The 16,860-nt window shown below is 38.9% G+C and overlaps 1 protein-coding gene across 1 annotated transcript; it reads left to right on the forward strand.

Annotated features, from left to right (window-relative positions):
- Positions 1-12,255: 12,255 nt before the first annotated feature.
- Positions 12,256-13,935, forward strand: LOC6039811 (SAP domain-containing ribonucleoprotein). The gene is made up of 3 exons (XM_038265814.1): positions 12,256-12,433; positions 12,593-12,686; positions 12,746-13,935. Exons 1-3 carry the CDS (start codon positions 12,404-12,406, stop codon positions 13,615-13,617), a joined length of 996 nt encoding a protein of 331 aa, XP_038121742.1. The 5' UTR covers positions 12,256-12,403; the 3' UTR covers positions 13,618-13,935.
- Positions 13,936-16,860: the final 2,925 nt, after the last annotated feature.

A 16,860-nucleotide genomic window follows, 5' to 3' on the forward strand; every position in this document is an offset into this window, starting at 1 on the left:
TGCGGAAGAACTAAACATTCACGTTGGCTTCGCGACGGTTTTATACGAGGTGGCGGGGCCGGCGCGAAGTTCGTGCAGTATAGGCCAAGCAGCAGGCGGCAGCATCAACAGCGAGGCTCTTCTGCGAAGAGAGTCGTCAGTCGGCGTCGGCTGCTGGAAAGAATGTCGCGAAGTTTGAAGAGGACGCAGGGTTCTTGGATCGGCGGAGGATTGTCGCGATTTTCGCTGGAATCGTTGTAAGGTGAGTGGTGTAATTTAAAGGTATTTATTAAATAACTAAAGTTGCTTTGTGTCTTCGAGCTTGCTTGTGAAAATTAATAGTTTTTTTTTCGTCGTGCTACCATGCGTCTTCACTAATAAATTACGTTCAACACAGTTTGATGGAGACGCATGGTAGCTCAAGGTTCAAAGGAGGTGCATGGTAGCTGAGCCATTATTAACATTTTGTCAGCTGTGTGCTATCTTGTGACATAGACCATTTTGGTCGAAAATGAGTTAGTGATGACGTTTTGCTATACTTAACAAACACTACAAGATGCTTTAACCTGAATTTGGAAACTCGCTTCCGTTTCCCGGATATCGCAATACACACTTGTGACATAGACCAATTTATCATCAAAATGATCGTGCACACTTGTGACACGTCATACATGTTGTTGGAAAATGTGGAAAATTTGTCTTGTTTTTCACAAATTTATGTTGATACACATTTTCTAAAGGCAATGCAATCTTTTGTTTTTGAAAATATACTGATTTAGTCGGTTAAACTATTGATTTAAGCTTATTTTAGTTTGTATGTGAATTCTGTGCACACTTGTGACACGTAGTACAATTTTACTTTCGAAACACACTCGTGACACGTGCTTTTCAGATTTTTGATTACATAATTTACTGTATCTTTTAACTGGTGTAACCAAATTAGTTGAAATTTGGAGCGTTTGTTAAGCGATAGTATACGAACCGATTGCTTCAAAAGGTTTATTTCTACCATTCATAGTTTTGAAAATATTTATCATCAAACTTTAAAAATCGATTTTCTCGAATAGTACTAAATGGTCGTTGTCACAAGATAGCACACAGCTGACGATTTGAGAGCGAAAGTTAGTTATAAATTGCAGATAATCTCAAACGAAGAGTTGGAAATTTGGGATGCGATGCTATAGATTCAATTATAATCTTCATACTAAATCAATATCTCTGACATTTTACAAACAGAAAAATTATTGAAACATATTTTTGGCTGTGAGTACTTTGTTCCGAAGTCCCATACAAACCTTCGGATAATCGAAACTTCGGATAATTGAGTCGAGACAGTCCAGAATCGATTATCCGAAGGCCTTGAAAAATGTCACTTCGGATAATCGAATCACGTAAAAATTATGTTTGTTTTATGTCATATTTTTGATTGTCGAGTTTACCATAAAATTTCAAAGGGTCCTATCTGCATAAGAAAATTATGACTTATAGGTTGTTTTGAAAACTTACTCTAAAAGTTACTCAAAGACCGACCATGGTACAGTCCAGACTCGATTATCCGAAGGCCTCGGAAAAAAACTTAGGATAATCAAATCTACAGATAATCGAATCACGAAAAAAAAACATTTTTTTTGTTGGCATATTTTTGATTGTCGAGCTTAAGTATGACTCCTGAAATAAGCTTAAAAGCAAGGGTCCTGATTTTCGGTTCAATGAACAGAAACCACTCACTCATCGCCTATCCAATCGTCGCCTATTCTAACCCGCTAGCATTCATGAGCGAATGATACTCGCAAGCAGCCAGCGAATGGCCCGAACTGTTCACTCGGCGAACAAATACATCGTGAACATTTTTGTCTACTCCGTCGCTCGACGACACTCTCACACTACCATGCTCAGCAAAGAGCCATTCTCACAAAATGCCAGCGCGGCAGTCTTTTTGTCTTCACGCCCTCAGTTTGCCATCAATTTGATTTTTTCTTGGTGGAAGTTTCTTTGAATGGTGTCTATAATGTTATGAAATCAAAATAAATGCACAATTTAATTGATAACATTGATTTTAGGCCACCCAAATCAATGAGTATAACGCAGCGCATCAGAGAAAAAATATTTTCAATTCAGAGTGATCGGTGACGTTCGACCAGCCTGAGCCGTTCGGAGACTGAGCCGATCAGAGAGAGATGGAGAGTAGAAGAGCGAACACTCTCGAAGCGAATGGTGTGAAAGTGACAAACAGTAGGAATTCATCAGGGCAGTATCGCGTCGCCTGCTATTTGTGCTCGCGAATGGAGTGGTTGATTTTGAGCAATCAGGATCCTTGCTTAAAAGCTTCAAAATTTTAAATCCAAGATGGCGACCAAAATGGCGGTGATGAAATATTTAAAAAAAAAAGCATTTTATTATTTGATAGGCAATAAACTATTTAAATTCGACTAAAATGGGGTCGCAGAACTCGAATGTAATGTTTAAAACAAGAAAATGAAAAAAATACGGAAACAAATTTGGTTGTTCGTGATTCGATTATCCGAAGTCTCATACAAACCTTCGGATAATCGAACTTTGAATAATCGAAAACTCGGATAATCTAGGCTTCGAATTATCGAGTCTGGAATGTAGTTATAAAAATATTTGCTGAAAGTGCTGCTTCTTAAAATAACCGTGGCATTTCGGTGAAAGTAAACGCAAAAAAGGTTAAATTTACCAAGCGCCCGGGACATAGTAATATTAGGTCTATTCCCGTACTTGCAGAATTGCAGAATTTCTGCAGCTTCTGCAGAATTCTGCAGCCAGCATAAGTCACTTTTTTGCAGCACGTTCCCGTACTTTTCAGCTCGCTCTCTTCATCTCTCTCTTTTGCAGAAGTTCTGCAAGGAGAGAAGCCGCAAAACTTTTGCCTGGGTAGCGCGTTCCAGTACTTTTTCTGCAATATTGTACACAGTTGAGTGGATTTACTCAAATTGGGTTTTGATGTTTTCAACATTTTATCTAAAAAATCAAGCATGTACCATTTATTAAACTAGAAATTAATAATGCTTAGGTAGACATTTTATATTAGAAACAACTCAAAACCATTACATTAGGTAAACAATTTAAGAAATGAGAATGGCAGGTACGTTTAAAAAACATAATTAAAAAAAGAAAAAGGTTAAATATAGAAGGTATATTTATATTGACCATAAATCACGCCATAAATACATGTTTTAATAGCAAAATGTTTGAAAGATAACATAAATAAATTATGATTGGATTTCACATCGAAGAACAACGGTGACGCAGCGAAATTGACAAATAAAAAAAAATGAATCACAAACTCTACAATTTTGAAACTCATAAATTTATAAATCTGAAAATTAAGAAATTCGTGATTAAAAATATAAAAAGAACTATTTTCAAATTGAGGAACTTGAAAAAAATAAATCAGATATTTGAGAAATTTAAAAATGCAAATATTTATTTCAGAAAAAAAACAATAAATCAGAAATTCAAAGCTTGAAAATTCAAATAATTAAAAATTAAACATTGAAAATTTCAAAAAAATCTTAATTTTCAAAATTCGAAATAAAAAAAATTAAGGTTTCTAACTTAAAAGTTCCTAAACTTAAAAATTCAAATATTTTTAAATTCAAAATAAATGAATCAAAAGTTTGAATATTTCAAAGCTCAGAACACCAAAAATTCATAAGTTACAGTTAAAAAAAAAACAAAAAAAAAAAGTAATATTTTAAAATTCTGTACATAAAAAAATGAAAACTCAAATATTAAAAAATAGAAACAGTTCGTGTGTGTGTGTGTGTGTGTGTGTGTGTGTGTGTGTGTGGTCCAATCCAATACCCGCTAACCGGTAGCGAAATTATGGGAAAGTATAATTTGTATCAGACTGTGTACATGTCGAATGCTGATACAGCTTATCTCAGTCCCGGGTATTAGGTGGTGATAGCCCTCGCGCTGCTTCCAACGACCCATTTCAGAATGACAGAGCTCCTTGCGGTCCAATTCCGAGGTCGCTGGGCCCCGCCTAAACATAGAAGCAAGCACCTGAAGGAAACTCGATCTATATTTAGACTTCCAATCCCCTCAGGCAAATCAGGGATCAGCGCGTATTTAATAATATGAGAAGAAGAGATAACATGTTTCAATACTACGGATCAATTCACTGTTAGAGTGCAAACCTTCTGATGGCCGACTGCTTAGCGTCCCAGACCACCAATCCAAAGGTGTGAGTTCGAATCCCACCTGATTAATTTTAGTTTTTATTCATATTCAAATTCCTGATTCCAAATTTCAAAGGTACCGACCGGAATTTGATCCCTTAACCTTCTGCTTGGGAGACAGAAGCCGTAACCATTAAGCCACAGAGCCGGTTTTAAAAAAAATAGAAACAGTTCGTACTCTATTTTCCGAAGAACCCGTCAAAATGTTCAATCTCTAAATCCTCTAAACCTGATTTTCTAACGACTCCAAAAAAATGTACTTTTTGTGATTCAAGATGGCGCATTTAAGAATTTCCGAATTTTAGAATTTAAACTTCCTAAAATCTAAAAATTCGACTAAATTACATCACATTTTTTGGTTCAAATAAGAATACAAATTGGTGGCACCGTTAAAGGTACAATTTATTATTTGGCAATTAAATTTACCTATTATTTAAACACACATATTTAGTCTATTCAAAAAGTTATCATTTTAACACTAAAAAATATCGCTATTTCATTTACATTAATGAACTAAGCATGAAATCGTTAACACAAAAAAATCGTTCTCAATAAAACCAGACATAAAAAAACTAACTACCCAAAAAATCCATCAATTCAAAATATACAAACATCTCTTCAAAAGACTAATTCAATTTAGTAATAATAAAACAAAAAAATAAATATTACAACTAATAATAAAATGCTTGATTTCACTCAAATTGCAAACTTTATGTAAGCGTGTACTCAACATCCATCACACCAACTTGCAGTCACTTTTCAACAAGAGAGAGAAGAGAGAGCTTGCAGAAAAGTACGGGAACGGTTTTGCTGCAACTTCTGTCTCTCTCATTGCAGAAGTTCTGCCTGGGAAAAAAGTTACTTATGTTGCAGAAAAGTACGGGAACGCTCTGCTGCCGATTTCGTGCAGAATTGCAGAATTCTGCAGTACGGGAATAGACCTATTGACTACGCAAATTATTCAAATTCAAGCACGGAATGTTTTTTGCAAAAATACGTCGGTGCGTGTGCTTAATACAATATGGTAGTAATTACCATGGTTGGGCTTTCAGTGTAACCCCTAAACTACGCTCAAGTGATTAAGAATTGTAGAATCCAAGATGGCGGCCAAAATGGCGATTATAAAATATTGACAAATGCATTTTTAATTTATGGCGATCAACATTCAAATTTGATTAAAATAGGTTCACAGAACTCGAATTTGATGTTAAAAGTAAAGTCCTTGACCTGGTGCACAGTTTATACTAACAGGCTATCGTAACCAATAAAACAACAAATTACAAAATTAAAATTAAAGTAAGAAAATAATAAAAATCACAAAAAAAAATTGTTCGTGATTCGATTATCCGAAGTCCAATACAAACCTTCGGATAATCGATGCTTCGAATAATCGAGTCTGGACTGTACCCAAAAAACTGTAGGTCATCGTTAAAATTTTCGAGTTATCGCAGTTTTTGTGAAAAAAAAGATTTTTTCTTGTTTTTGTCTTTTTTCCGCTTCGCGCGCGTCGTGAATATCTCGGAATCCTATTAACGAAGCTTGCCAATTTTTGAAGAGAGTAGAGCGGGGCCATCAATTCTATCACCGTTGTCCATTAAATATTTCGGATTTGACTTGTTTACCAAAGTGTACCCTTATAGCGTAGTGCTAGGATTTACCACAAATCGCTTGTATCTCGAGAACCAGTCAATTGCTCTAAAAAAATGACGCACTACGCGGGCCAAAAGGTTTTTTGTTTACTTTATGTGTAAAAGATAATTTTTCATCTAGTTTTCATTTGGGTGTTGTTTATTAAACATAAATTTATGGTATTTATATTGACTTACTTGAACTAAGTAGTACTTATACAACTAAAATTTCATTTTTATGGTTAAAAACTATACTATGGTTGCATAAGTTTTATTTTTTTGGTAAGTTTTGGCAAAAATACTATTTTTTAGTCATTTTCAATCAATTCTATCAAAAATAAAAACTATCCAATGCATTTGATTTTTTTTTCATAAAAAAGCATGCAAATTTTAGTGCGTACCTTTTTCCCGCCCCCGGAATATCAAAAATTATTTAATGGTTAGCAGTGCAATTGGCTAGGCTAAACACTAGTTAAATGGTTTCAAATATTTTGTGAGCCTGAAGTGTTGAACACTTTATTTTGCACATTTCAAATATTGCCCCGGGCGTACTTTTGCCCCGTACTACTCTTTGTAACGTGAAATTCCCCGAGGAATCTGATAAAACTATTTTTAGACTTAGGCTCTTTGGCTCTTTACTTCTCTTGTTTTATGTTTTTCTTGTTTAATTTTTGGTATTTTAATTTGCATTTATCTTGTTTAGTTTATGTTTGTTTTGGTAGTATTTGGCCTATTTTACCACCTCCTATCATTACATTTTGTCTATCTATTTTTTTCATGTTTTTACAGTCACTTTTTAAATTTTTTGTTCGTTTTTCACATTTTCTGCTCTAATATGGCACCATGATCAGTTAAATTGTAAAAAAATGCGTAGATGCATAGTCTGGGACACTAGAAAAATTACTGCATACTTCATTTTTCTTAAAATATAGGAAATGTTAGTAAAAAACACAGCCAAGGTTGACCCCTAAAAAAATGACATTTTAAAAACATTGGCAAAGTCACATAAAACAAGTTAAACTTCCAGCCATTTCCAGGTATTTTTCTAAAACTTTAAGAGTTCTTCTTTCCAATACTTTTTAGAGATCGAAAATTAGTTGAAAAATTGATTTTTGGTGATTTTTTAGATCGAAGCCCGTCTAAAGGCGGGGTTGGGTTGTAGAGGGTTAAAATGGAGCGAAGTTTTAATTTTTCTAGTAATTTTTTGGACTACCCTAACGTAGGCTTAGGTCACCCTAATGGCAAAACAAAAAATATGGATCTAATTATTTCGGCAAAAACAAACCCCATACATTTTGAACCACCTCGAAGCACTTTTTTTAACGTTCATATAATGGAACTGCTGAATATTTAAAAGCGTTGCATGGCTACTTCCAAAATCTTATTTTAATCTAAGATAGACAAGTGTACAAATCTCCTTGGCCTGCCAAAATAATTTGTTGATAAACAGAAAAACACGTCCCATTTCAGCGTCTGGGCGTCCAGAATTAAACTCATTCATTAGATTTAAATGTTTCACACAACAACAAAAAAAATCAGCTCTCTCTCTTTCTCATTAGCTATCGTTTACCAGCGTTAAGCTCTTTAAATCTACGAGTGTTTTCTTTCCTGTGACTTATTTGCTATAATATGGCGTCGTGTTGTAAAATACAAGCAGCAGCCGTTATTTCCGCGCATCATCACCGCCTCCACCTGCACCGTCAGTGGGGTGATTTCGTTTTGTGAATGAAATTTTGTTTTCGGAATGATTTCCGTTCAGTACTGACGCGTGTTATATTTTTTGTTTTAGTTGAAATCACAATTCATCGCAAACAAAATTTACAGTTTGATACGCACAAAAAAAAAACATTTAAGCAAGAGACATCCAATTTTGCAAAGTCAAGTCACTTAATGAAACACGGGCAGAACAGCCGATTTCGGCCATAATCGTTTAATTGAACCGTTAGTCGTCATCATTCTAGCTATACGAATATAGTTAAAAAGAAACGCCCGCCAAGAATTTTAAATTTTGTGCAGGCCCACGCCGGGCGCAAGGATCGAGGAGTTCACTTCATATTGGCTTAATTATAATTTCATAATCGTAGCGATCTAAAAAAAGAAGGATAGAGAGGAGAAATCAATCAAAATTTTTCGATTGATGATAGGAGAGGTTAGTTTTTTTATATACTTAATCCAAAATTGAACTGTTGAAATAAACTTTAAAAATTTATTAATTTCTTCAAATAAATAAAAGGTTTGATCTAAGCACAAAAAAAAAAACATTTAAATCAAAAATGTTTAAGATCTCCAACATCTCCTAACAACATAACAGAACAAAAAAAATCAACAATAAAAAAGAAAGAAAATTGATATAACTTAATTCCTTGCCTTCACACACCTTTTGGACATTCGAAGAACACTTTGAATCTGGCGTGGTTCTGTCTGTACATACAAAAAGAACGATCATCCGAAGAAAGGGTGAACCAAGACCGAAAATCTGGTGTCTTTGTAGGTCAATTTGGTTATAAAAAGATTTAGTTTGTTTTTGCCAAAACCGGTCCCGATGTTGTGTAGTAGTGCAAGAAATCGGAAAATCTAGAACACATAATACATTTTCTTAAGATAATTGAGATTTATCAGTGCCGTTAGATTTCGTCCAACGAAATACATTTTGTTTCACTATCAATATTTTGACGATTTTCCTTGCTAATTAAGTTCATCAAAATGATTGGCGACAGCAAGTGTAATGAAGCCAAAAAAAATTTTTTTTTTCGGATTGTTCTCTCTGGGTAAAACTGTTAGGGCAAGTACGCAGCTCGGCATTTGATGCCTCTATGCTCTCTTATTCTAAGCTTTCTGGTTTTCCTATCTAGTTAGGGTAGCATAAGAGAGCACAGTGGCATCGATATGCTGATTCATTTTAAAGCAGGTATTCGTATAATTAAATTAAATACAGTTATATCACAGAGTGATAATATAGAGCATTAGGGTGTAATAACAAAATCGATTTTCCAGCACAGCAATTTTTCAGTTCCTTTTGGGGTCCTAAACAACTCCCCAAAGTTTGAGCAAGATTGGTTAAGATTTTTTTTAACTTTCATTTTTTAAAGGGTTAAAATGGATGAAAAAAAAACATTTTTATACATGTTTCTATTGTGAAATTGTCTCAGGAACACAAATATGACAAATTACAACCGGAAAATTGACTTATGACAAATTATCACCGGAAAATTTGATCTAAGGGGTCCCCTGAGCAAAAATTTACAACCAAAAAATTCACTAAAAGTAAAAGTGTCTATTTAATACGTTAAACTGCCTTACCCAAAGCGTTCTCAGTCTCAGATGGTAGTCCCAGATGTCCCCTACAAGCTGCAGGTCGAACCGAGTTGATATCTGGATGGAACACTTTTTTATTTGAGTTTGAAAATTATGCTATTTTTTCACTAAAATGCCAATAACTCCCTTTAGATTTAACCAATTGGGGTGCTCTACCCTGCATTTTGTTGCATTTTTTAAGCCCTTTCAGATGCATTTTGAATTTTGACATTAAATTGAATTTTGCCTAAGTTATAGCCTTTTTAAGATTTTTGACGTTTTTGAACCTTTAAACATTGTGTCCCGATTTGCCCCACTTCCCGTTGACCTAGAGTGCTCATATTTTGGCCAGATGCTAGTTTCATATGTACAAACAACCTGAAAATTTCAAGCAGATTGGTGAGGTCCAAACGACGTCCCATACAAAGGGGTATGCCCTGTTCGTGGACTCGCTCTTAAGTAATAAAAAGTTTAATAAAAAAATCAGATCTTTTTTTAAAAAAAATCTTTTCTTAAGATACAGAATTTCATACATTTACATACACATTTTGTATGACCAGCCCCCAACATTGTATGTAAAAACGAGTGATGCAAAATTGTTTCTTTTGACATAGGGAATGCATGGACAAAGGTTCATTCAAATCAAACAACACAACTCAACCGCCGGTGGTTGGTCACTTTTTTAGTTTTCACCCCGTTTGTTGGTCAAAGTCAAACTAAAAAGTGACGAAATGACACTTTTTACACGGCGCTCACGAACGCTATCAAAACAAACGCTTGGTAGTGTGTGTGAACTCCGTGTAAAGTACAGTTTGTCTAGGAAACAGTTTGGCCAATGTTTGACAGATCCAAACGCGCTGGACACCAAACGCCCTTTACGCCCAGCAAAACTGGCAGTGTTGCAAGCACAAAACATACGTTGCCAGTGCCTATTTATTTTGCATCGGCCAGTCTGTTTCCCCTAGACAGTCTGTACTGTCTGTGTCAAACAGCCCGGGAGCATGTTGACAGCTCCCATACAAACTGAGCGTACCCCGTTTTGTGGGCCCAGTGGGCCTAAGATGGCGGCCTTCGATATTATCTAGCCAAACTTTTGAAAATGGCTAATAGTTTAAATAAATATAGTTTTTGCTTTGTTTTGGTTTAAAATGACAAAAAAAACTTGTTTAGAGATACGCCACGTTCAAATATTAGTCTAGAACAGTTGAAGTGAGCGTGCCGCAAAAGCCGTTACGAAAAAAAAGTTTCCTATGCAAATTTTGAGTTGCGTATTTAATGGGCGGACTCCGACGAGGCCCACTTGCCATCTGTCGGTGAATACGCGCAACTCACGAAAACTGTCATCTTAGGGTCCGGTTGGTGTCAAACTAAAAAGTGACCCCATTCGTTTGACAACGAAAAACGAAGTTGACTTTATAGCTGTCGGCCACCATTGCTAGTACCAACCACTAGTGTCTTCCTTTTAATCTACAAGGACTTCGCCGCCCTGGGCTCCAAGTGTATGAAAGTATGGCACGGAGCGACGGCGCCGAATACCCATATTTACACAAAGAACAGTTGGTTTCAAACCAACAGGGTTTGAGTGTAAAAAACTCCTCAAAGTTTGGGAACGATTCGTTTATAAGTCCTCACTTTGCGCAAAGCGATTCAATTGGGTCCTAAAATGAAGCTTAAATTGCTGATATTATTGTTTACAGCGATAAAGCTTATTTTTCTGAGTACAATGACCCTTTGTACGACCACAAAGAGTTTAAAATGGATTTTTAAATCAATTTTGAAAAATTAACCTCGCGGTCCTTCTTGACAGAAAAGCTCCTATTTGACAGCTCGTTCCAAGGGGACCATAGTTGATCCATCGAAAAAATGTTGTCTTGTAAAAAAAAATTGCATTAAAATGAAAAAAAGTTATCAGAAATGGTTTTTAATCGTGTTTTTTACCGTTGTACATAAAATTTGACATAAGGCTTTAGTACCCAATAGGGTCCTAAAGCCCTAAGTAAATGTTTATGTACAACGATTAAAAACACACTTAAAAACCATTTCTGATCTCTTTTTGTTATTTTAATGCAAAAAAAGTAGACAAGACAACCCAGTCACGACGTTCTAGCAGAGTTCTTACAAAGCTGGATATTCTTATAGCATTCTAGCAAAAATGTTCCACCGTTCTAGCAGGAGTCTGCCAGAACCAGCTCTGCTAGAATATTTCGTGACTGGAAACATTTTTTCGATGGATCAACTTCTGTCAAAAAGGACCGTGAGGTTAATTTTTCAAAATTGATTTAAAAATCCATTTTAAACTCTTTGTGGTCGTTCAAAGGGTCATTATACTCAGAAAAATAAGCTCTATTGCTGTAAACATTGAAATAAGCAATCTAAGCTTAATTTTAGGACCCAATTCCTCGCCCAATTCAGACTTTCCTGCGAGTATCTACCATGGGCTGCGTTGGTTGCTGTGATTTCCCATTTGGAACTGTCAACGCATAAATCCTGCGAAAATTTTCATTTATTTCAAAATTTGGAACTTACGACCTGCGGTCCAGCATTGTCATTGCAGAAGATCAGATTGATATGTATGTGTTTAAAACTTGCGCTTGCATCTGCAATCCAATTGTGTGTATGCACTTCGGAAGGAATCGGTCAAGAAAAATTTCAAATGGGCAGCAGCGGCAGTGAAAGCAAGCCAGAGAGGGTGAAGAAAAGCCCTAAGAAAACGCTCCCTCTCCTTTGTTCTGCTGTACGTAAAGCTGTTTCTTGACCCCTTTCCTTCCGATTTCCATACTAGCCTGTAACGCGTAACGCAAGGTCTTTTTTGCAAAATAAGATTTTCAGTTACAGTGTAGCAGAGCTGGTTCTGGATTCTGAATCCTGCTAGAATGGTAGAACATTTCTGTTAGAATCCTGCTAGAACGTCGTAACTGGGGTACAAAGAAAAAAATGGTAATTTCAAACCCAAATCCAAACTGTTTTGGATCAGCGTGTGACGTCCCCGGCGCGAGAAAATTTCAGCTTCAATTCCACCCCTGCAACCAGCACCATCTTTCGTGCAGGACGCAGCCATCCGCCGGACCGCGCGTCAAAAATAAACCGAACTGTCAAAAACGTCAAACGTAAACAAAACTGCCGTGAATGCATTCGCAAGTCGCCGCGACGGAGAGAGTGGAACAACTGCAAACGGAGAGAAAAAAAAAGTTCGTCTGCCTACAAGTAGGAATACTTTTCTAGAAAAATAATCTTTTATCGAGTGATTTCGGGTTTTGAGACAATCGCTGAACGGTTAGAGGAAGCGCCAGCACGATGAGCGATCACGACGTTTCGAAAATGAAGGTAAGTTTGAGGTTTTCCCGGTTGCCTTTCGATTTGGCGAAGGTGGCCTCGCAGGAGAAAAAAGAAAAATGGTTGACGCTTCTCGTTGCAGGTTATGTGGTCGCAGCCGTCTACGATTGAAGGGTGAAATAAAGTTTTGTTTTGTTTTTTTGCTCGCAGGTTGCGGATCTCAAGAAAGAGCTGAAGAACCGAGGCCTCAGCACGCTGGGGAACAAGAACGAGCTGGTGGACCGTCTGCAGGGGGCACTGATTGGTATGTGGTCTTTGCGGGTTCGAGAAATTGTACAAGATATAACTTTTTTCTTCTTGTAGACGGTGGTGATCCGCTGGAGGAATCGGATTTGTTGGAAGATGACGAGCTAAACGACGACATCCTGGAGGAGGAGGAGGATAAACACGCGGACGTAACGGCCGAAGAGGACCAGATGCTCAAGTCTCCCACGCCCAGTGAAGCTTCCAAGTCGGAATCGCCCGAACAGTTGAGCAAATCTACCGAACAGCTGCACGAAACCAAGAAAGATGAAGAAAATTCGTCGACCGCAGCGGCGGCCGCTCCCCAGAAGAAGGTAGCCCTGAAGCGTAATATATCGATTTCGGTGCCAACTCCGGCCGCGGTGACCGTCCCGGCAGCCGCCACTGAAGAGTCCAAAAAAGACGGCGACGACGAAAACGGAACGGACCAAAAGTCGGACGAACCGGAGAAGAAAGTTGTCAAGCTGACCCAGTTGACGGCTCTGGAAAGGCTTGAAATGCGTGCCAAGAAATTTGGAGCGGCCGCCCCTGTATCGGAGTCGAAACTCCAAGCCAGGGCGGCCCGCTTTGGGCTGGATTCCGAGTCCAAGACCACTCCAGCAGGAACTATGACCGCGACGACGACCTCTAGCCTGGAAGCACTTAAGAAGCGTGCCGAACGATTCGGCGTCTCCGTTTCGGACAAACTCACCAAGATCGATCAGCAGGAAAAGCTTCAGAAGCGCCAGGAACGATTCGCTGGAACGGCAGCAGCAGCACCGGCAGCCGCGGTGACCACCACCGAGGCCGGCAGCACCGTTGCCGTTACCACGCCGAAGCTGACCGCCACGGGCAAGGTGGCCATTACCGCAAACAGCAGCAGCTCCAGCTCGAAAACCGACTACGCCGAACGGGCTCGCCTCCGGCTGGAGAGATTCAAAAACACGGCTTAATTTCATACCCAACTTCGCGGCGGATCGTGGTCCCACAAACACACACATTAGTTTTAACGGTTAAACTACAAATGAAGTGTTAGAAAGTAGTTTTTTTCTTAAACCCCCCTTTTCCGGACGAGAGAGAGAGTGTGAGTTCAATTTTGGTTTGCTTATAATTTTGGGATTTCCCTTCCACTTCTATTGTATACCTCTACTAGTTCTTACCATCTTCAAACAAACTAACAAAAATACTGTAACGTTCATGTAAAACTTTTACATACATTTGTAATCATCATGAAACAGAGAGATCCAATAAATCCAGCAGTAAGCAAAATATGTTTCATATTTTGAAAAATCCCAACTTCAGCCCTTGATTGACACGTGTTCTTTTCAAAGATTCTATGGCAATAAAATAGATAATTAGTGTTGATGAGAATTCCTTGGATGATTACTGAGATATGCTACAGTAGTTCGTATGAATATTGTGCATTTCCAGGGTGGTAACACTTTCGCGAATTTTGCAGATTTAGTCAGCGATGGCGCGGATTTACAAAATTGAAAAATATTTGTTTATTCAATACACTTATTGTTTAATTTAATTCATATAAAACTTCTAATCATGTCTTGATTTGGAATTGAGTGCTTTTGACAATTTCAAATATCTCGAGTTTTTTTTGATTAGGTCCTATAAACATATTTTTACGAACTGGTGGTCTCGGGGTGGACCACCACCGAGACCACAAGAAAGACGCGTAGAATTTAATTAAGAACTATAAAACACGTTTATTCAGTCGCAAAGATAAATACAGAGTGAGGACCGGAAGCTGGGAGTGACATCGCATTGTTGTTGCTGGATGACATCGAAGAAGCTGTCAGATGGCTGACAGTCATGAGCCGCAGGTAGCAAGCGGTTACCAAACCGCCAGTGTTCCCAGGTCGCAACATCTCCCCTCTGAAGATGTGTGGTGCGGGTCAAACCAAGGTACCGTTCGTCATCCTTGGAGAGAACGATATGGTTGATGATCTACCGGTGAGACGTCCGACGATGACCCGGATTGGTTGAAGAACATCAGGGTCGCCGGCGTGGATGATGTAAGATTCTTGGGACTGGTTACACTGGACGGTGACATGGACTCCGTGCTACCTGAGACCGCGGTGTCGAGATGGTACGCTGTCGTAGTGAACCGTTGACGTCCGTTCAGCCGATGAGACCAGTGGTGAAGAAGAGCCGCTGCGGAGGGCCTGGTGCTTTTGCTGGACTTGACGCTTCGGCTAACTAAGGCATAGTTGACGACCAGACAGTCGCGATCCGTTTGGATGGCTTTTTCTGGTTTCCTGGTTGATAGCTTCGGGGACTGCGAATCCGTTCGACAGTTGAGAAATGGTGACGTTGATGTCCACTGGGTCTGGTCCGAGACGGAGGTGCCGCTCGGAGACTTGATCTGGTTCTTGACGGGGACGTTCCTTAATGGTGAGCTTGGCTTTGGCGATACAGAACCGGTGAAATCCGAGGGACCTGTTTCGTCGCTCGGAGACGCTGTCCGGTTTGCGGCAGTTGCCAATGAAGCCCCCAGCAGATGGTACACAATCGGGCTGATCTGCGGGCTTGGAATCCGGCACAGCTTGTTCAGCCGCTGGTGTTCGAACCGGGCTCCCCCTCGCTTGATGGTGTATGCCGTCTTGTGCCACCTTTCCCAGACTGAATTCCGAGACTGCTTGGTATCAACCTGGTGTCCTTCCTCGCTGTAGTGAGAGCTTTGACACTTGATCACCCAGTCTCCGGCAAATTCCTGCTTGCTGGCTTCATGGCACGGCATCTTTTCACACGAGTTCGACCTAACCTCAAACTCTAGATCTGCTTGCTGGGGAGCCGATGATGACGCTGCATTGGCCGCCATCGCGCCTTCCATGTGCGGCGCTGTTGCCGCGAAGGTCGTGTGTTGCTGCTCCGACTTGCCGTTGATCAATTGGTCCTGCTTGGGCAAGCGACGGCGGAACAGCTCTTCGGGTGTTGGCAGCGAACGTCCGTTGCACTCCGGGCCACCTTGTAGGGGATAATCGAATAGCGGCTGCTTCGCAGGTGCATCAAGGTCGTCCCAACTAACAAACGACGGCGGCTGCTGGCCGTGTGGTGTTCTTGGGGAGGACGACTGTTGGACAGGAAGCACCAGCCAGCCACTTCTCGGATCATCCTGCTGCTGCCCGTGGTCGGTGGAGATCGACATTCCGCTGCCACGTTCACGCGCGGGTAAAATTTTTAGTGATAATTAATCACTGCTAACAATTTTTCCGGCTTTCGTCGCCACTTTTACGAACTGGTGGTCTCGGGGTGGACCACCACCGAGACCACAAGAAAGACGCGTAGAATTTAATTAAGAACTATAAAACACGTTTATTCAGTCGCAAAGATAAATACAGAGTGAGGACCGGAAGCTGGGAGTGACATCGCATTGTTGTTGCTGGATGACATCGAAGAAGCTGTCAGATGGCTGACAGTCATGAGCCGCAGGTAGCAAGCGGTTACCAAACCGCCAGTGTTCCCAGGTCGCAACACATATGAAAGACAATGGTTTATTGGTCCTTTTCAAAAAAAACTCTGGATATCATTGTTGAAAATTTTGCAAATTTTTCTATCAATTTGTTATGCAATATTTGTCAGATTTGTATCATGGCTTCAACAATGTTATTTGAATAATATAATCAATATTCATGAAAAATAATCTTAATAATACATTTGAATTTCTTGTGTATCTTAATTCTTATTCGACTCAATCTTTTTGAACTAAATTATAAAATCTTTTGTAAAAAGCATTGTAACATACAAATTAAAAACAAAATTCTAAGTCTACAACAAAGTCAAAACATGATAGCACACATAAACTTTTTTTTTAACTTTGCTACAAGCTGGTTATTAATCGCAATGTTGAAACAAATTAGAATCAACAAAGTTTGTTCTGAATAAACTTTTGATTTAATTCATTTAGTGATCACCATACTGCGATCCGCGGCAAAAATTGGTATTCTTTTTTTTATTTTATATTTTGATATCTGAAATAAGTTCAATAACTGAATATTTTGTCTGACACCTCGCTAAGTGGAACAACTTGAACTTGGTTAGGCATTAAATTTTTCGGCCTTCCAAAAAATTCAAATATGTTTTAATTTTTGAGAATTTTACCGATAGTTGAAAGGGACCATCCATAAACCACGTGGACACTATTTGTGAATTTGTTACAAGCGCTGCTGGTGGTGTTGGTGGCC

Source organism: Culex quinquefasciatus, chromosome 3, assembly GCF_015732765.1.
Source record: "Culex quinquefasciatus strain JHB chromosome 3, VPISU_Cqui_1.0_pri_paternal, whole genome shotgun sequence".
Classification (NCBI taxonomy): domain Eukaryota; kingdom Metazoa; phylum Arthropoda; class Insecta; order Diptera; family Culicidae; genus Culex; species Culex quinquefasciatus.

Excerpts from the sequence above, each read along its gene's own strand:
- LOC6039811 (XM_038265814.1), top strand. The coding sequence starts at position 12,404 with ATGAGCGATCACGACGTTTCGAAAATGAAG. Across the intron at positions 12,434-12,592 it reads ACGACGTTTCGAAAATGAAG|GTTGCGGATCTCAAGAAAGA; the intron begins GTAAGTTTGAGG and ends TTTTGCTCGCAG. Across the intron at positions 12,687-12,745 it reads TCTGCAGGGGGCACTGATTG|ACGGTGGTGATCCGCTGGAG; the intron begins GTATGTGGTCTT and ends TTCTTCTTGTAG.